The sequence below is a fragment of the Neopsephotus bourkii genome, unplaced genomic scaffold (genome assembly GCF_033783945.1).
Source record: "Neopsephotus bourkii isolate Nb327-2 ecotype Australia unplaced genomic scaffold, CSIRO-AGI_Nbou_v1 NB_1423, whole genome shotgun sequence".
Taxonomy (NCBI): domain Eukaryota; kingdom Metazoa; phylum Chordata; class Aves; order Psittaciformes; family Psittacidae; genus Neopsephotus; species Neopsephotus bourkii.
The window spans coordinates 3,264,885-3,285,863 of record NW_026901900.1 but is presented as its reverse complement, the minus strand read 5'-3'; the positions used below and the strand labels follow the sequence as shown (position 1 = coordinate 3,285,863).

Genomic DNA, 20,979 nt, shown 5'->3' with positions numbered 1-20,979 from the left:
CCCCTGTTTCAGTTTGAACCTGTCCTATCACTACAGTCCCTGATGAAGAGTCCCTCCCCAGCATCCCTATAGGCCCCTTTCAGATACTGGAAGGCTGCTATGAGGTCTCCACGCAGCCTTCTCTTCTCCAGGTTGAACAGCCCCAACTTTCTCAGCCTGTCTTCACACAGGAGGTGCTCCAGTCCCCTGATCATCCTTGTGGCCTCCTCTGGACTTGTTCCAACAGCTCCATGTCCTTCTTCATGGGTATCATGGCTGATGGGTGCTGTAACCCCAAGGAGTGATGGATGCGGGAGTTGAGGTGTGAGGTCTCCCCAGTCTTGTCCCTATAGAACAGGGGGGACCCGGCTCAGAGCCACCTCCTGCCTTCCCACTGCCGCTGTTTCCAGGGCAGAGCTGGCAGGGCTGGGTGGTGTGAGCTGCTCCCGGCGGGATCTCTGCTGGCAGCCGCTCTGCACAGCACCATTGATGAATGGAATATTGGGAATAATTAGGCCAGGAGGAGGGTTCGGTCTCACTGCTGCTGCTTCATCAGCTGCTTCCTCAGCTGCAAGTGTTGTGTCTGCTTGGCTTGGCTGGGTCGGCCTGATGCCTGCACCCAGAGCTGCCTGTACCCAGAGCTGCCTGCATCTCATGGGTGCTGTCCCTGCATGGTGGGATCCTTATGACCCTCCTTGTGGGTGCTGTCCCTGTGCCGTGTGACCTCACTCATGGGTGCTTTACCTGCATGGTAGGACCCTCCTCGTGGGTGCTGTCCTTGCACCCTGTGGACCCTCTCCATGGGTGCTGCTTGTGCATGGTGAGGACCCTACTGTGGGTGCTGTTTCCGTGCTGTGGGGACCCTCGTGGGCACTGTTCCTGCACAGCAGTGACCTTGCCTGTCGGGTGCCCGGTGGCAGCTCTGCAGGGCTGGTGTGACACTAGAGGGAGCTGCACTTTAGGAATTGCAGAGCAGGATGGTCCCCCCCATGTCACCTCAACACCCCCCCACTCCCCCATCCCACCCCATCCCAGGGGCAGCAGCACCCATCCCAGGCAGCAGGACCTGCCTGCAGCAGCCTGGGCTCCCCGTGCTCAGCCCTGGCTGCTCTGGTCCCAGCATGGGGGGATGTGTTGGCAGCAAGGACAAAAGTCCTTTGGCTGCAATGAGCTTCCTTGTCCTCAGCTGCCCTCTTGTCCTCATCCCAGTGCTTCCCGGTGTGCTCCGGCTGTGCCGTGGGCACTGTGCCATCCTGGTGCAGGCAGGAACACTGTCATAGCAGCAGGGACTGTGGTCAGGGTCAGACGCTTCCAAAAGCACCATCTTGGCACAATGGGATGCCAGGAGATCCCATGGTTCCGTTTTTGGGGGTCATCACCACCTCTACCAGCTCCAGGCAGATGGAATTAACTGGGAATGCATCAATCTTACTGCTGTGTGTTGCTCTCCCAGTATATCCAGCTGGGAAGGCCGCACTGGTTCGTTGTACCGTGTCCAGTCCCATCAGTGGGTGAGCAGTTGGAGCTTGGAGCACCAGGATGGGCTTTGCCATGGCTACTTTTGGGGGTGACTGTGGGCATTGGTGGGGGAGCAGGAATACAGGGACCAGGCTGCAAGGGAAGGAAGGGCTGCAGTGAGAGGCATCAGCCCAGTCTCCCTCCCTGTGCTCCCTGCAAGGGAATTGAACCCTTCCAGTGACATGGAGCAGTGGAATTTGCCTGCTGGCTCAGGGTGAGCCCCACTGTGGATTTGATTCCCGTGGTGGAATCAATCCCTGGGCTCCGCACGGATGCTGTGCATCAATCCCACGCCGGGCAGGCACCGCCGTTAAGCAGCTTTTATTAATGACACCCATCGTGCAGGCAATTGAGTCGGGTCTAAATGGGTGCTGGAGGCCCTTTCCCTCATTAGCTGGAGGGGATTAATCACTTGGATGGAGGGAGGCGGCACAAGATAACTCAGGGATAAATATTGGTTGTGCGCGGAAGCGATTCGGTATCGTCCTTAAAGGCTGCTTTGCAGAGGATGGGTGAAGGGAATGCTCACCCCAGGGTGTCAGAGCACCCACTGGGGCCTGGCATCCTGCTCCACTATGAACGTGGGGCTCCGCAGTGCAGCAGGGTGCCACATCATTCAGATGGTGATGCTGGGGACCACATCATTGGGACTGTGATGCTGGGGACCACATTGTTGGGACCATGGTGCTGGGGACCACATGGCAGTGACCACATTGGTGAGTGTCCTGCTCCTGCATCCAAGTGGCTCTTGTGTGCAGGCTGTCACAGAGGGACACGGTGCTCCCATGGCACAAGGGCTGATGCCACATGGTGCCCTCTGTGTGTGCCATAGCCAGTCCCTGTGTTGTCAGGGGTTGCAACGATGCTGTGGAAGGCTGACCACAGATCGATGGGGAGGTTGATCACTGGGGACGGGTGGGTTGAGCGTGGCTGGTGCCAAGGGACGGGGAGGAGGAGTGTGGCTTTTCCTCACCCTCCATCCCAACCTGCGCTGATTTATCTACAAAGCTCTGGCTTAGTTTTAATGCCTGGGATTTGTTGGTGATGTGGCTCGGGGCTGGAGCCTCATCAAAGGGAAGACTGAGGCTGAACTGATCAAACATCTCATCCAGAGGAGCCCACGAGTACAAACCCAGCCCTCAGCAGAGCTGGAAGTGTGAGCTGGGGGCTTCCCTACAGGATGCTTCCCAGGATGCTCCTGTTGGGGTTGCCCAGTGCCAGCAGTGCCGGAAGGCTGGAGACCAAGCCTGGGGGAAGCATCTCCCCTGGAGCATCCTCCCTGGCTCCATAGAGGGGGGGGGTGTTGCAGAGTGCTGCGGATTTGCACAGACTTGGGCTCATTTTTGCACTGTTGGGCAATTTCTTGCTGCGTGTCACTGGCAGCTGCAGAGTCAGGGAGAGCTGCACAGCGCAGCACGGACTGGAATGGGCACAGCACAGCCGGGAGTGCATGGACAGTCCCACTTTCTGCAGAGCAATTCAGCTGATTGGAACTCATGGAATCATAGAATACTTTGGGTTGAAGGGGCCTTAAAGCTCATCCATTTCCGACCCCCTGCCATAAGCAGGGACACCTTCCACTAGAGCAGGTTGCTCCAAGCCCCTGTGTCCAGCCTGGCCTTGAACACTGCCAGGGATGGGGCAGCCACAGCTTCTCTGGGCACCCTGTGCCAGCGCCTCAGCACCCTCACAGGGAAGAGCTTCTGCCTGAGAGCTCATCTCAGTCTCCCCTCTGTCAGGTTAAAGCCATTCCCCTTGTCCTGTCCCTACAGGCCCTTGTCCAAAGCCCCTCTCCAGGTTTCCTGTAGCCCCTTTAGGCACTGGAGCTGCCCTGAGGTCTCCCCAGAGCAGAGGGAAGAGAATCCCCTCCCTGAGCTGCTGCTCACTCTCCAGGATCCCAGCCCATGTGCAGGTCCGTGCCCTTGTCCTTGCTGAACTCCATGAGATGGGAGTGCTTTGCTGTGCGCTGCTCTGAAGCCTCCCGGCTCTGCAGCCTGTGAAGCTGGAGAGGATATTCCCGTTGCAAGTCTTCCCAGGAACTGGCTGCTCCCCGGTGCTGAACCCAGGAGGGATCTTCTCCTGCTTGTGTTCTGCTTGGAATAAGCATTTCATGCAGCTGCAGGCGAGCGGGAGGGGGGAACTGTGCCGGCACGCTCCGCTCCGGGTGCTGCAGTGGCTGGAATGGCTCCTCTGGGAGCAAACGTGATTGTTCCGGGTGCAATGACCAGGAATTCGGGATCAGTTCCTCTCCATGCAGCGCTTTTCCTCCTCCTGATCTTCCCCAGATGGCTCTGCCGGGCATTCCCATTGCCAGGCTGCGGCTATGGGCTGCACTCCGGCACAGCCTGGCACAGCAAGGTCACTCCTACCCCGGGGCTGCTCCCCGGCTGGGCTCAGCCTGGCTGGGCTTGGCTGCAGGGCTGGGAGCTGCTGGATCCGATGGGAAGCAGCATTGAGCCCTGCTGCTGCTGCAGGCTCCGCTTTGGGCAGTGGTTGAGGCTCTGCAGGCTCCCTTCCTCGCAGCGTGATGGCTTGGAGCATTCCCTGCACCACATCCCAGGCTCTTGCCATGCTTTCGAGGAGGGACTGATGGGAGGATATGGGGGAAGGGCTCAGAGGTGGAAGCAAACCAAGCAGGCTCCTGCATTCTGTTCCAAACTCAACCCTTGCAATGGGATACAGGGTGAGGTGGGGCTGAGCCGGCACATACAGGCCTCAGAAAGGAAATTCCCAGTCTGGAGATGCTGGATCATTCCCCTTGGGTTCTGCAGCCCCCATTGCACCTCCTGCATCCCCTCACCCTGCCAGGAGCTGCAGCTCAAGGTGCAGAGCAGCCAGGGATGCAGGACCTGACCCCATCCTCCCTCCTGCATCTCTTACTTCACTTGAGCTGATGCCATCGCCCTCTGCTCTGCTCCAGGACCCTGTGCGCCGAAGCGTGGCACATAGAATCATTGAATAAACCAGGTGGGAAAAGCCCTTTAAGCTCATCCAGTCCAACCGTTCCCCAGCACTAACCCATGGCACTGAGGCCTCAGCTACACGGTGTGTGAACACTTGCAGGGACGGTGACTCCAGCACTGCCCTGGGCAGCCTGTGCCAGTGCCTGAGCACCCTTTGGGGAAGGAATTGTTCCTCAGCTCCATCTAAACCTGCCCTGGTGCAGCTTGAGGCCGTTTCCTCTTGTCCTATCCCCTGTTCCTTGGGAGCAGAGCCCAGCCCCTCCTGGCTCCATCCTCCTGTCAGGCAGTTGTAGGGAGTGATGAGGTCCCCCCTGAGCCTTCTCTTCTCCAGACTGAACCCCCCAGGTCCCTCAGCCGTTCCCCATCACACTGTGCTCCAGGCCCTGCACCAGCTCCGTTGCCCTTCTCTGGCCCCGCTCCAGCACCTCAATGTCTCTCTTGCAGTGAGGGGCCCAGAGCTGAACACAGGATTTGAGGTGCGGCCTCACCAGTGCCCAGTGCAGGGGCACAATCACTGCCCTGGCCCTGCTGCCGCACTGGTGCTGATACAGGACGGGATGCTGGTGGCTTTGTCATGAGCAGTTTCCATCCACTCTTCCTCAAGCCTGGAGCGTTGTATGGGGTTGTATCCATATGCAGGACCTGGCACATCTGGAGCCTGCTGGTGTCCTGCCCTGTGGCTGTGGAGCTTTCCCTTAGGGGATCACCCCTGGGGCAGCACCCCAAGGTCAGTCCCCGCACCAGGCTGGGGTGACCAGGATGCTTTGTCCTGGGTACATCCCTTCCCATGTAACATTGCTTCATCTGCAGCACCCCACATCTGCACCCACCGAGCTGCTGGGGGTGGTTTCCCATCCTATGGGGGTGGCTTTGCCACCCCGGCATGGCACAGCACAGCATGTGTGGCCTGGGGTCAGCAGTGCAGCTCCAGGGCTTGGCGTCAAGTGCCTAAACCCGCGTTCCTCCTACATCAGCCATGCTGGAGGAGATGAGGGTGCAAGCAGAGCCCACGGGTTCCATTCATCATCATCATCCCCACTGGTCCTGGTTGCATCCCTGAGGAGGGGAGAGCAGGAATAGGGAAACTCAGGCTGTGGGACAGCCCCAGGTCCCTCCTGCAGCCCCTGCTGGTGCTGGGAGCGCCGGCGTGTGACGGTGTCACCGAGTGGGTGCAGGGTGGGTGCATATGGCAGGGGTGGGTGGCAGACCAGACTTCTCTGCTATACTTAGTGCCTGGAACGCCCGCGGATCTCCCAGCCCTGCGTCGTCACACACTCACAGGGACTATTTTTACCTCCCCTTCGAGCTCGTGCTGTGGGTCAGGGCTGTGAAAGGGAGATGGTTCCATCCTTCCTGATGCAGATGACAGGAGGATGCTCCTGAAATCCTGCCTGTGAGCACCAGGCTGGCCCGTGAGCTGGGGAGCACGTGGTGGGGACCACATCTTCGAGACCCTGATGCCAGGGACCACATCTTTGGGACCATGATGCTGGGGACCACATCTTTGGGACCGTGATGCTGGAGACCATGTGCTAGGGACCGTATCTTTGGGATCATGACATGTGGCCAGGGACCACATCACTGGGACTGTGGTGCTTGGGACCACATGCTGGAGACCGCATCACTAGGACTGTGATGTTGGGTACCATGTCGTTTGGACCGTGACAGTGAGTACCACATCACTGGGACCAAGATGCTAGGGACCACGTGCCAGTCACCCCACACTGGTGACCATGTCCCAGTCTCCACATGGCAGGGACACAATGCTTGGCACCCTGGGCGCCATTCCTCCTCCTTCTCCTCCTCTACTTCCTCCAGCCATGGGGGTGAGATTGGGTTTTTGGCAGCGCTGGCCCTGCGCTTCCCAGGATTGTGTCCTCCCTTCACACCCTCATGCCAGAGCCACAAGCACAGGGCACATGGGGACAGGGACACGGACAGACACCATGGTGATGGGCGACGGGTGGGTGGCGGTGGCTGCACAAAGCATCCTGCTCTCTGTGGTGCTGTTCTTCTCCCAGCTGCAGCTCCTCCAGGGAGCAGTGATCTAATTCCCACTGACTGCAGGTGACCTTGGGAACCCGCCCATGGGCACCCCCGACCCATGCCGGCTGGCTCTGGGGGTAGCAGGAGCCCGCTGTGGGTCCCATGGGTGCTGGGAGCCACGGGTGCCTCCCCTGCGCTGCTGGGTGCCTGCAGATGGGTGATGCTGGGCTCAGCATGGGCACAGTGTGGGTCTATGGGGTGGGTGTGGGAGTCCAAACGGCAGCCCCGGAGCCGGTGCTGCTGCTCACGGTGTCCCCTGGGGGTCTGGGTCTGTTGTGGCTGAAAGTGGTGAGGAGGGGATGGGTTGGGATGTGCTGCTCCCAGAGCTGGGGTGTACAGCTGCAGAGGTGCCTGGGATGGAGATGGGGTGCAGGAGGTGCCCAAGATGGGACTTGAGGTGCAGGAGGTGTCCAAGCCAGGGTTGGGGGGGCAGGAGGTGCCTGAGTCATTTTTGGGGGTGCAGGAGATGCAGGATGTGCCCAAATGGGGCTGATGCAGGAAATGCCTGAGCTGGGACTGGAGATGCAGAAGATGCTGGGGGTGCAGGAAGTGCCCTTGCTGGGGCTGTGCATCCTCTCTGGTGTTGATTTTTGACTGGGAGCACTTCCGCCTGCACCAAGCTGCCTGCCAAACGTTTCCAACCCCAGTGGTGTGGTGCTCCCAATGCTCCCGACGCTTCCAGCCCTGGTGCTGCCCATGCTCCCAGTGCTGCCAGTGTTTCCAGCCCTGTTGCTTCCAATGCTTCCAGCCCTGGATGAGGCCTTTTTGCTGCAGGGGGGTCAATGTGGGAACATGGCTCCTTGATCAAATCCAGGGATACAGCTGCACCACGAAGGCCTGGAGCAGGATGGAAATGCCGATTGCTTGTAGTGGGCTCTGGAATGTGATGCCTGGAGATGCTGGGGGGTGATGCTGAGGGGCCATGGTGCTGGTCCCTCATCTCCCCATGGGCATTTCCGTGTCCACCAGCTTATCCCTAGCACTCCTGCAGCAGGAGGTGCAGTGTTCCATCAGGAGTCAGGACTTCGGTCCCAAAATGCCAAAGCATTTTCCAACCCAGCTTCTGCATCCCGCTGGATGATGCTGATGCCAACTGACAGCTATGGAGCTGTGCTTTCATCTACCTGCAGCTCCCCTGCCAGAGGCCATAATGGGATTATCCATGCACCAGAGCTGGCTGCAGCTCACCAGCATTTCCCAGCCTGAGCCAGGGTCCCTCTGGCAGCACATTGCTGGTGCCAGGAACCTGGAATTACAGCTTGGCCTCCCTGGGAGGCTCCTGGTTTAACCTCTCTGGTCCTGGTGTGTCAGATGCTGCTTCGCTGGTAGCACCACCAGTGCCAGCAACTGGTTGGCATAAAGGCTCCTTTACCAGGGCAGGGGAAGGATGCTGTCAGCAGGGATTTTGGGATAGCGGGAGGATCGGGAGCCCCCTGGCTGGATGTTCTGACCCCATTCCCATTGTGTCTTGCCCAGGTGAATGTGACAGTGGATTACATCCGACCCGCCAGCAGTGCCACTGAGACCGTGCCTGCCTTCTCCGAGCGCACGTGTGCCACCGTCTCCATCGGAGGAATGTAAGTGTTGCCCTGGGGAGCCAGGAACAGCATTCCATGGGGGTACGAGGGATGGAAGGTGGCTCATCCTCACCACAGAGGTACACAGTGCTGGTGGCTGGATGCTGGGATCCCGTGGACCCCCAGCTCCAGCAGTTTTGAGGTGCTGGGGAGCAGTATGGCTAGTGGGATGCTTTGGAGCAACCATCCTCTCCTCTCTATATCCCGGGATGTCTCCTCTCCGATGGGACATCACCTCCCCATGATGTGGTGCAGCAGTGTGGGCTCTGCCAGAGCATTCCCCTCACCATGCTTTGGTGGCTTTCCTCCCCTGGAACACTGGGGTGCTGAGTTCCTCCGGCATATCCTTATGGATACCTCGTGCTGGCGCAGTGCACATCCGGGTGGCAGCAGGTTCCGGGAGCTGCGTCGGGATGATTTGTCAGAGGCCGTTTGGTTTCCTTCTTCCTTTCCTGGCTTTTCCCTTCCGCGGAGCAGCTATTTTGGAAAGGACCCAAAGTGCTGCAGTGCTCACTGCGCTTTTCCTTCCCCTGAATCCTGCCTCTGGGAATGCTGCGGAGCATCGAGCTGCACGGGGGGGATGTGGCTCTATGAAGCATGGGAAGCTGGAAAGCTCCCTAATTAAGGCACTCCTGGAATGACCTTTGGTGATGCTTAGCTGATGAATGGGTTTAATTTCCACTCCAGTGCAATGAAGATCATAGAATCATGGAATGGTTTGGGTTGGAAAGAACCTTAAGATCATCCAATTCCAACCCCCCTGCTATGGGCAGGGATGCAGATCCAGCCAGGTCATGCTGGAGTGCTGCTCCCGGGATGAATCCATGGCAGCGGGAGCCTAAAGGGCTTTCCTGGATGGATACATGGCACAACGGAGCCCAGTGGAGCAGCCCAGCTGCCTGCACCAGCTTTAAACCCACCCAGTTTATTCAGTGCTGCTTTACCTCTATGGAGCTGATTCTCCAGCCGAGGGTGTTTCACTGGATTTTGGGAAGGGACATCCCTGCCACTGTGTTTGTGGGGCTGTTTGGAGGAAGATGAGGTCTTGGATCATCAATGATGCCCAAGGAGGGGTGTGTGTGCAGTGCTAAACCCGCCAGCCTCCTGCCATGCCAGCTCCTGGCATTGCTTGCGCCATGCCCGGCGCAGTGGAGGGGCTGGATTCCCCATCTCCGGAGCATCATTCCAAGTGCTGCCACCTGTTCGCATCATCTCTAGCTGCAAATTGCTTTCAAATAGCTCCCAAAATGCACCCCTGTTTCGGGAGGAGCCCTGGGGTGAACTTGCAGGTGAATTCATTGTCCTCATCAGGCGATGGAGGTCATGGGAGCATCTCTATGAGGCATGATGTGGGGCGGCCCCCTTGCTCCCATCCGCCCACAGGGTCCTTTGGTGTAACAGAGCAGGGTCTGTGCCGAGCTGGGAAGAAAGCCTGGCTTGTCCTCCTGGCATCTGGGCTGGGCTGAGCCTGCTTGGAATGCTGAGCACGCCGGCAGCTGCTGGGATGGGCAGGACGCTAATCCCAGCCTGGCTTTGGAGCCTTCAGGCCCTGGTTCCTCTGCGCTGGTGCAGCACAGGCAGATGTTGGTCCTGCGGCTCCTGCCTGCTCCGCAGGTAACGGGGCCAGCAGCAGTGGTGGCACCTCCCTGTCCCCAGGCAGGGCAGGGGGACAGTGTCCACCCTTGGAGGTAGCCCCCAGCACAGGATGGTTTGCAGGGGGCAGTCCCTGCTTCCAGCTTAAAGCACTGTGAGCACGAGGAGCTGGGGCACAAAGCCAGCTGATCCCTGCCTGATCCCTGCCCGTATCCCTGACCGTATCCCTGAGTGATCCCTGACTGCATCCCTGCTGTATCCCTGCCCAATCCCTGCCTGGATCCCTGCCAGCTTTCCCTGCCTGTATCCCTGACCGTATCCCTGCGTGATCCCTGACTGCATCCCTGCTGTATCGCTGCTTGTATCCCTGCTCGATCCCTGCCTGGATCCCTGCCAGCTTTCCCTGCCTGTATCCCTGCCTGTATCTCTGCCTGGTCCCTGATTGCATCCCTGCTGTATCCCTGCCTGTATCCCTGCTCATATTCCTGCGCAAATCCCTGCCTGTCTTCCTGCCTGTATCCTTGCCCATATCCCTGCCTGTATCCCTGCCAGCTCCCTGGCTGCAGTGCCTGACTAGGTGCCTCCAAGCTGGCTGCCCCCGCTGGGTCCATCGTGCTTCTCCTTTCCCTCTCCCCGATGTTTTCTGCTTGGTCCCTGGCTCGGGAATGCCAGTGCCTGCCCAGCTCTGCCTAATGCCCGTGTGCCGCAGCCCTTCCCATCCCATTCCCGTGTGCCGGTGCCTTGTCAGCGTTTCCCAGCGCTGCTGCTCGCGGCTTGTGTTTTCCTGCTGAGCACAGGTAAGGTCAGAGGGTTGTGCTCAAGCTGTCACAACAAAGCTGTGCTGACACGGAAAACAGGGAAGGGGATGGGGCTGGAGGAGAAAGCAGCTTCCAGGACATCCAGGGCCCTGTGGGCAGCTCCAGAGCTGCTCTGGGATGGTTCATCCCACCATGGGTGCTGGTGGGAGCACCCTGGGCATGATTAATGCAGAGGCACCCACAAAGTGGTGCCAGAGGACCCCGAGATGATGGGGCTGACTGGTGGGAGTGAGAACATGTGAGAGCTCCAGGTTCACACCAGCCTTTGGTCTTTGGGAAGCCTGTGGCATCCCACAGCATCCTGCAGCATCCTATTGCATCTTGCAGCATCACACTGCATCCCAGAGCATCCCATAGCATCCCATTACATCCCACAGCATCCTGCAGCATCCTATTGCATCTTGCAGCATCACACTGCATCCCAGAGCATCCCATAGCATCCCATTACACCCCCCAGCATCCTGCTATATTCCAGACCATCCCAGAGCATCCTACAGCATTCCATAGCATCCTGCAGCATCCCTCAGCATCCCATAACATTCCACAGCAGTCCATAGCATCCCACAGCATCAAACAGTATCCTACAGCATCCTGCTGCATCCCGTACCATCCCACAGCATCCCAGAGCATCCCACAGCATCCCAGAGCATCCTACAGCATTCCATAGCATCCTGCAGCATCCCTCAGCATCCCATAACATCCCACATCAGCTCATATCATCACACAGCATCAGACAGCATCCCACAGCATCCTATAGCATCCTTCAGCAGGGTGCAACATGAACACCCACTGCAGGGTGCAGGATGATGGGCCTCCATTGCAAGGTGCAGGATAATGGGCTCCCATTGCAGGGAGCAGGATAAACACCCATTCCAGGGTGCAGGATGATGGTTTCCCATTGCAGGGTGCGGGCCATGCACCCATTGCATTTTGGGGCTGATCAGGCACTGAAAGCATATTTTGGTGCTGCCCCCTCTGCCCATGGCACATGGTCCTGGTCTGGGGCTGGATTTGGCACTGATGACCCCTGCCAGGATGAGCTGTGGGGGGGAAAACACTGCTTAAAAGCCACCTTTGGGGAATTTTGGGGTGGAAAAGTGGGAAATGAGTTGGGGGGGGGGGGAGCTGCAAACACCCATTTTCTACTTGCTTGTTTTTTAAGTGGGAAAATCCTGCATTTCATGGCCTAATAGGATTTTTTCCTGCAGCAAAGAGCTTTTCATCCACGTTTCCATATTCCCAGACTTTAATCTGGGCTTAAGTGGGGGTTGCAGCTTCCCTGTGTGCCGCAGCTCCAGCTCCTCTCCCAAAGTGCTCTTAGTTGGATCCAGGGGGAAGGGCTGCGGTTGCGCCTGTGCAGGGGCTGTGGGGAGAGGAGCAGGATGATTAATTCTCCATCAGGGAATCTCTTCCTGAAGCTGTTATCCCAGCTCTTCCTCATCCTCCTCCTGGCAGCAGCAGGGGGGTGGTTCGGGTGCAATGCACCCATCACTGTGCTCCCATCGCCCTTCCCTGGGTGCCCAGCATCCCACTGAGTGCCAGGATCAGCCCCGGTAGGCAGAGCTGGGAATTCTGAGCCTTAAAAAGTCTAAAATGGGAAAGAATTGGGGTCATCCCAGGATTTGCAGCTATGGGGGCAGTCTGGGTGCTGGAAGGGGCAGACAAGAGCAGGATGATGGGATCCCATTCCAGTCTGCAGGATGGTGGGATCCCTTCACGGAGTGCAGGATGATGGAATTCCACTGCAGGGTGCAGGATGGGCTCCCATTCCAGGGTGCAGGGTGATGGGCATGGGGATGCTTTTACTCCTCTCATCCCAAAATCTGGGTTATGATCCTGACCTTCTGCCACATGCTCCCATACACTGGTGCCAAGCCCTGGGAAGCACCCAGTGAGTGATGGAGCCAGGACCCAGCCAGATCACGGGTGACAGGGAGGTGAATGCCATTGCCAAAAGCTGGAGGACCACTGGTCCTGGGGGATGCTGCTGTTCCCAGGGATGCTCTGACAGCCAAAAGCCATCGTATGCACGCTTCCCCTTCCATGTGGAAACGCAGCCTGCCTTCCCGGGGTGGAAAGCTGCAATCCCAGATTGGCTTCATCCCCGGAGCAGCCGGGATCCCAGGGGGCTGAAGCTGGGAAGCGCCTGCCAGCACTTTGCTGCTTGCAGCGGATCCATGCGCGGCACGGTACCTGCGTGGGATGCGGTGCCAGGGCAAAGCTGGGCCCGTGCCCAGGAGCCGGGGAGGAATTTGCAGCCGGAGCCTCTGGAAAAGGACCAAATCTCGCTGGTGCTTCGCAAGCTGCTCCCTCCTACGGGGAGGAGGTGGCTGCCACCAGCCTGGGCCCCGGAGCTGGGCCACTGACGGTGCCTGGCTGAGGCTTGGCAAAGCTCGGAGCGTGTCCTGGCACTGGCAGGGAGCCGGCAGGGAGCCGGCAGGGCGGCTGGGAGCACTGGGACTTGGAGTTAAGCCAGTCACAGCCTTAAATGTGCAACCGGGCGCTGCTGTCCCTGATCCATCCAGATTCAATGCAGTGCGATCAAACCTGGGGGGGATTTCATAGGAACATGGCATGGTTTGGGTTGGAAGGGACCTTAAAGCTCATCCAGCTCCAACCCCCTGCCACAGGCAGGGACACCTTCCACTGGAGCAGGTTGCTCCAAGCCCCTGTGTCCAACCTGGCCTTGAACACTGCCAGGGATGGGAACCCCCAAGTCCTTCTCCTCAGGCTGCTCCATCCCATCTCCCCCAGCCTGTGTCTGTGCTTGTCCTTCCATAATTTAGCCAAGCGTCCCAAGTAAAGCACTACCAGCATCGCTCCTGGTGAGAAGAGGATGAGGGGTGGATGAAGGGGCAGATCCTGGTGTCTCCACTGCCATTCCCATGGCTCTCTGTGCTTGGAGGCTCAGCTAATCTGCCCCAAAACTGGGTTTTGTTTCCTTCCCATCTGGCTCAGCCGGTGCTGTGGCTGCAGGGGGGGTTGAATGTCAGGTTTTGAATGATCCTTCCCTGATCCCGGTATCCTGGGATTTAAATGGCTGCCCTCTGACCACTGGAAGGGATGAAAACTGATTTCATGCGTATTGGATGCTTGTGGAGTCTAGAGCGAGGAATAACTCCTTATCCGCTGGGAGCAGAGGGGATTGAAGTGCTGGGGGATGGGACAGGGGTAGGCATGGACACTGGGATGGGGGCAGGATGAGGGTGGCATAGAAGAGGGATGCAGCTGGATGCAGATTGGGGTGTGTCAGGATGGGGAGCGGGTTGAAGCTGTGATGGGGAGTGGAATGCAACTGGATGGGGAGCAGGATGTGGCTGGATGCAGAGTGGGATGCGGCTGGACTGGGAGAGAGATTCTGCTTGGATAGGGAGCGGGATGAAGCTCAGATGGGGAGCAGGGTGCAACTGGGATGGGAGCAGAATGAAATGGGATGGGGGCAGGATGCAGCTGGATGAGGAGCAGGATGAAGCTCTGATGGAGAGCAGGATGTGGCTGATATAGGGATGGGGATGCGGCTGGAATGCGGAGCAGGATGAAGCTGTGATGGGGAGCAGGATGCGGCTGTGATGGGGAGGGGAATATATCTGTATGGAGAGTGGAATGCGGCTGGGATGGGGAGGAGAATATGGCTGTATGGAGAGTGGAATGCAGCTGAGATGGGAGCAGGATGAAGCTGGGATGGGGAGTGTGGCTGGATGGATGCAGGAATGTGGCCGGTGCCCGGTGCTGGAGCTGTGCAGGATCATGGCCGCTCAGAGCAGGGAAACTGAGGCATCCGGACAATGCATTATCCCTGTGGCCGCCCAGAACCTCCCATTTGCTCCCAGTTCCCACCAGCCATGGGAACGTCCCCTCTTGCAGAGCCCATTGGGAACCAAACATTTCCTATGCACATCCCAAGCTCATCCCAGCTCCTTTAGGACCCGGCAGTGTGGTGGGAGCGAATGCTGGCAATTTTCCTTGTCTTATAAAAGCCATAACCATGATATTGCTGAATAAATGAAGCCATCAAACGAGGTGGCAACAGGATTATAGCACTTCACGAGTGCTAGGGGCAGAATAAAACGCTCCCTTCAGCGAGCAGGCATAGCACTTGGAGCACAATTGGTTCCTGATGCTTCCCATGGTGGGTTTTAATCTCCTTTTGTTCTTCCCATATCCCGCCCTGCTTGCTCCCTTCCACGGAACGGGGCTGGGGTGAGGATGAAGCTGCTTCCTGCGGAGGATGCAAACTGAGGGGGTTTGATGGGATACCCAGCCCCGATCCAGTGTGAGGATGGGAATCCCATCAGGGCTGGAGAGCTGCTGCCTGTTCCCAAGCTCCAGATGGGGACGTGGGACACAAGGGGTATCCTATGCCTGTGCTTAGGTGGGATGTGATGAGAAGGAGCCCATCACATTGCAGTGGGGAATGTGTCAGAGATGTGTAGCTCCAGGGATGCAGCAGCAGCTCCTGGCCATAGGGAATGGGATGGAGGTGGTATTTCTGGATGCAGCACCGTGAGCTTACCAGCACCTTTTGCTCACCAGGCGCCTCTTGCAGATCTGCCCATCTTTGTCTCTCTCCGCCATACTCATAGAACAGTAGAATCATGGAATAGTTTGGAAGGGGCTTTAAAGCTTCTCCAGTTCCAAGCCCCTGCCATGGGCAGGGACACCTTCCACTAGGGCAGGTTGCTCCAAGCCCCTGTGTCCAACCTGGCCTTGAACACTGCCAGGGATGGGGCAGCCACAGCTTCTCTGGGCACCCTGTGCCAGCGCCTCACCACCCTCACAGGGAAAAACTTCCTTATATCCAACCTAAATTTCCCTTGTTTCAGTCTCAACCCATTCCCCCTTCTCCTATCCCTACAGTCCCTGATGAACAGTCTGTAGTAACCTCCCTTAGGGGTTGATATCCCACAGCTCATCCTTGGTTTTGCCTCTCCCCCGTTGCATCCACCAAGGTGCCGGGGATACAGGGATGGAGCCTCACACCCAACCCCAAACCACGACATCCCCATTGGGGTCAGATCGTGGTGCTGGGGGTGATGCCACCAGCCCTGCGCTCACCTCCCCATTCCACAACCTCCTGTTCATTCCCAAAATAGCTGTAGGTGCTTATTCCTGGTTGCTTGGCATTTACCACTGCAGCTCCTCCTGCTGCAGCTTATTCCCTCATTTACAAACCTTGCAGCTTTGCTTTTCTTCCCCCTGCTCCGAGGCGAGACCTATTTTCAGCTCCCAGTGATGACTTTCCCCTTCCCCCTCTCCTGGCAGGGGGATGCTCCCGGCGCTTCCGAACGGATCAGCTTCCCCCTTATCCATATCATATCTATTTATATAGATGCTCTTCTCTTTTTTATAAGCGGTGAATTAGTGGTCCATGCCCTGCCTGTGTAATTGGAGGAGAATTACAGATGTGCTCAGCCAAGGGGAATGTGGGGATTTGTCTCAAGCAGCACAGGGTAATAGCAGCCGATTCATCGCGGTGCCTCTTGGCAGCCGGCCCCGAGCTTGGTGGCATCACCCACCTCCCCTCTCTGATGGGGGCTTAGGGCAAGCAAGAGGAAGGTAAAAGCAAGGAGCAGGTTTCCATGATTCCAGGAGTGATGTTCTGATTGGATTTGGGGGTGGGAAGGGGGTTTTGGGGTGCTGCTTCTGCACAGTCACACAGGGACACTTTGGATGTGCCCGTTGAATGTCGGATGTTGCTCCAAGCACCTTCCCCTGGTCAGTGGTGTGAAGTGGGATGGGGTTTCTCCTGTTCCACCCCACAGCAGGTCTGATCCCCCCTCTGGTGTCAGTCCGATGTGATGCACAGGGTCCAGCTGTGGTGGATGCTGGGGCAGGTGGATTCCATAGGATCATGGAATGGGTTGTGTTGGAATAGGTGTTAAAGCTCACCCAGCCCCAGCCCCCTGCCACAGGCAGGGACACCTTCCACTAGAGCAGGTTTCTCCAAGCCCTGGCCACCCTTGGCCTTGAACACTGCCAGGGATGGAAACCCCCAGGTCCTTCTGCTCAGGCTGCTCCATCCCATCTCCCCCAGCCTGTGTCTGTGCTGGGATTGTCCTGACCCAGGTCCAGGACCTTGCCTGTGTTGAACTCCATGGGGTTCAGATGGCCCCAGCTCCCTCTGGATCCCATCCCTTTCCCGTGGATGCACCCCCCACCCTGGTGCTGAGCCCTGGCTCTCCTCTCTTGCAGCAACATCGCAGAAGCACTGGTGAGCAAAGGCCTGGCCACTGTCATCCGCTACCGGCAAGACGATGACCAAAGATCCTCTCACTACGACGAGCTCCTGGCAGCTGAGGCCCGGTAGGTCCCAACCCCCACCGCATCCAATCCCCATTTCCATCCCATCCTCTTCCTCATGCCATGCTATCCCATCCCCATCCCATTCCCACCCCATCCCCATCCCATCCTCATCCCCATCCCATCCCCTTCCCATCCTATCCCTATCTCATCCCATCCTCATCCCCATCCCATCCCCATCTTCATCCCCATCCCCGCAGTATCCCTGCCCATCTATCTATCCCCACGGCTGTGAGTAGCCTCCCTGTCTGCATCCCTCCTTGTTACGATCAGCATCCTTTCCCCTCCTGCCTTTGCCAGCATTCCAGACCCCCCATTAACCCTCCCAGCATCCAAACCCGATCCCAGTCTGCCCATTCCCACCACCACCCAGCCTCCTCCATGCCTCCGGCACGGCACTGGTGCCTCAGACGGGGGCCCAGGCGCACCGTGACTCAGTGGCAAACTGCGTGGTGGGTTTTCCATATTAATGCCGGAGCTGCCGGGAGGGAGGTTGTTGGGAATCTCACGGCTCATTGCCTGCATCATGCTGGGGTTCGAGGGACCCCACTCTGCTCCTGGGGGTGCTGAGCCCAGCAAAGCGCTGCCGCAGCCCTTCCTACCGGGCCTGGCTGGTGGAGAAGGGATAATTGCATTAAACCCTGTGACGTCCAAGCTGATCCAAAGGGATCAAGACACATTCCAGCCTCTTGTAATTAGGTTGAGGTTGTCGTGGGGAGAAAAATGCGTGTGGCTGCTTCCCGCATCCTCGGCGGGGGCAGCAGAAGTGCTGATGCAGGCAGGGCCGTGCTGCCTGCCTTGTCCTCTGCATCTGCAGGAGCAACAAGGGCTGCAGCCTGTACCACCTGCACCTGCACTGCATGGCTGCACAGTGAGGTTTTGGAGCAGGCTGGGTTGGTGCTGCAGCTGGATGCTGCTGGGGTGGGAGTGAAGGGGAAAGTCCCGTCTTCCCGAGTTGCTGTCCTGGGTTTGGCGCCCCAGATGTGTGTGCTCCAGATGTGGACAGTGGAGGCTGCGTGGTCCAGGTGTGCATCGTGGTCCAGGCACGTGTGATCCAGCTGTGCACAGTCTGGGCACACATGGTCTAGATGTACATGGTCCAGCTGAGCACGACCCGGTCAGAGATGGATTGTGCATAGTGCAGGTGTGCACAGTCCAGATGTGCACAGTTCAGGTGAACATGACCTAGGCATGTATGGTTCAGACATGTGTGATCCAGCTGTGTGTGCTCCAGATGTGCTCACTTAAGGTTGCATGGTCCAAGTGTGCAGAGTCCAGGCATGTGTGATACAGCTTTGCATGGTGCAGGCATGCACATTCCATCTCCCCACAGGAGGTGGTCTCATCACCCAACCCCATTTGCAATGTCCCCTGCACCAGAGCTGGATCCCTGCCCCACTGAGAGCAGTGTTCCTGTGTCAAAGAACCCCAGACTGGTTTGGGTTGGAAGGGACCTTAAAGCTCATTCAGCTCCAACCCCTGCCACAGACAGGGACACCTTCCAGTAGAGCAGGTTGCTCCAAGCCCGCCTTGAACACTGCCAGGGATGGGGCAGCCACAGCTTCTCATCCTTCATCCTGTCCTCCCCGATGGCTGCAGTGGCAATGGGGTCCCTTCCCTCTGCCAGCTCAGCTCCCTCCGCTGAGCTGCCCACTCTCCCGTGTCCCCGTGGGCGCTGCCCAGCTCCAGTGCTGGGATCTCGGCTCCTCCCTGGCAGCAGCTTTGGCAGGAGCTGGTGGAGCGGCGCCGGCAGCCGGGGAGAGCAGCTTTGAGGGGGCTGCAGCGTGGTTCCTGCCAGCCCCGCTGTGCAAGACTGCGCTCAGCTCCGCTGCGAGCCCCGCCACGGAGGGGGAACGGGAGACAGGGGCTCCGGAGCTCCCTCTTCCCACTCCACAGCCCCTCGCAGCTGGGGTCGGAGGCCGGAGGGATGCTCAGGGCCTCATTGTGCCTTTTAGGAAGGGGATGTGACTGGAATTAAATCAGCAGCGCCGGGGTGGAGCCAGGCACTGGGATGCTCGAGGCTGGATGTGGGGCATGGAGCCTGCAGCCATGCTCTGGGTGTGGGGAGGTTTGAGATTGGATGTACCCAAACGTTGGGGTGCTCAGATGTCCTAAACATAGGGATACTTGGATGTCCCAAACATGGGGATGATCCGATGTCCCCCAGAGATTGGGATGCTTGCATGTCCCCAGAGATTGGGATGCTCAGATGTATCTGACCATGGAGCTGCAGTTCAAAATCCATTTGACATTCCCAGCTCCTTGGACCAAGCTGCCTGCTCCATAGGGTATTTTAGGAAGGGGCTGATTCATTTTCCCATCCCACTAGGTTCTCCTGGAGTCAGTGTGTGTCCCTTCTGCATCCCCCAGCCTCACTTCCCATCCAGGGGCTGCTCCAGCACCATGTGCTTCTGCCCTGCTGCAGGCATCAACCCTGAGCCCTTCCAGCATCTCTGCCCACTGATCTTCCAGGGAAAGGAGCCTTTTCCTATATCCCCATGGCAATCCCATGCCTGGGGTCTCTTATCCTGGGAGAACCATCACATCTCCCACATCCCTGCAGGTTTGTGGCACAAGGATGCGACTCCCTGCCTGCCCTTGTGTTGTCCTGCTGCTTGGTTAACTTTGTCTTTCTTCTTATTCTGGGGAAAGAGCTAATTTCCTGGTGGAAAAAAAGCTATTTCTGACCAAGGCACTTGTCCCTGGGTGTGAAGGAGCCTCTCAAAGGAGGGTGAGGGAGAAGGAAGAAATCCCTGTGCTGATTGCACAGGTTGGCTTCTCCAGGAACAGTTCCTGGAATGATGCAGCTCAGCAAACTGATTGCTCTGCAAAGGCACAGAGGGGCTTTGAATTCCTCCCCTTGTGTTCTGATGATCATCACAGTCCAACCTGAACAAATTCCTGCCTCTCGCCTGCGAGATGCTATTAGGGAGGCTTGGAAAAGAGGAGATTCATTTCCAGCTTATACAGGAGCCTGAGGACCAGCAGCCAGGGCTGTGCCAGTAGGGAAGGGGTGAAGTCCTTAGGAGTTGGTGTTGGGAACGATCCTGTTCAATATCCCTGTTGTGACATGGATGCTGGGATTGAGCACCCTCAGCAAGTTTGTGATGACACGGAGCTGTGTGGTGCAGTGACACACTGGAGGGAAAGGATGGGATCCAGAGGGGCCTGGAGAGGTGGGAATGTATGAACCTGATGGAGTTCAACAAGGCTGAGGACAAGGACCTGCATATGGGATGGGGCAAATCCAGGCACAGCTACAGGTGGGGGAGATGGGATGGAGCATCTTGAGGAGAAGGACTTGGGGGTTCCCATCCCTGGCAGTGTTCAGGGCCAGGTTGGATGGGGCTTGGAACAACCTGCTCTAGTAGAAGGTGTCCCTTGTCTGTGGCACAGGTTGTAACTGGAGGAGCTTTAAGGTCCCTTCCAACACAAACCAGCCTGGGACTTACAATCCAGCATCAGGTCTGATGCACCAGCTCATTTTTCATCCATGAGGTGCCTCCCATGGATGGTATTCCATGGTTGATCATGTCTATATTGTTTTATCCTGGAAGGAACATATTTCCATTCCAATTGGAGTCTTGTCCCCTGTTTTGAGTTGAAAACACTTCGTGTGAGGAAGCAGTAAAACAAGCATGTCTTAATTTTGCACCTTCCTGTTGATCCCTTCCATTGTGTGTGGAACAGAGCCATTTAATTTGGGAATGGGGACAAGAGGTCCCTCTGATCAGACTCATGCTGGGCTCGGGTGAGGTGCCAAAGGCCAGTAACTGGGATTAGAAGCTAATGAGTTGGATGTTCTCCCCATGGATGGAGGCAACACCAACCTGGAGGTGCTTCCAGCCCCTCGGTGGGTGCTGATGCCCAGTGCCTCCTCTCTTTTGCAGGGCCATCAAGAACGGCAAAGGGCTGCACAGCAAGAAGGAGGTGCCCATTCACCGGGTGGCCGACATCTCTGGGGTAAGGACTTTGCTGATGGGATGAGGGGTGTGGGGAGGTGCTGGGTGCTGGTGCTTCTCACGGCCCGTGGTACTGCTCATTCCATGGGGATGTGCTCTTCCCGAGGAGCCAGGACACTGGATTGGATGCAGGACATCCTCATCCGCCACCAGGGCTGGTGGCCCTCCCCATGCTGCTGCATAAGCTGTTTGTCACCCCGTGGTGCACCCCAAAAGGGGGAGA

The 20,979-nt window shown here is 57.8% G+C and overlaps 1 protein-coding gene across 1 annotated transcript in view; it reads left to right on the top strand.

Moving 5' to 3' along the window:
• SND1 (staphylococcal nuclease and tudor domain containing 1) overlaps window positions 1-20,979 on the top strand; it is a 99,129-nt gene that overhangs the window by 47,689 nt on the left and 30,461 nt on the right. Inside the window, exons 12-14 of the mRNA XM_061368105.1 lie at window positions 7,983-8,083; window positions 16,687-16,797; window positions 20,685-20,757. Of these exons, the coding sequence (XP_061224089.1) occupies window positions 7,983-8,083; window positions 16,687-16,797; window positions 20,685-20,757 (285 nt within the window). The remainder of the gene's footprint in view (window positions 1-7,982; window positions 8,084-16,686; window positions 16,798-20,684; window positions 20,758-20,979) is intronic.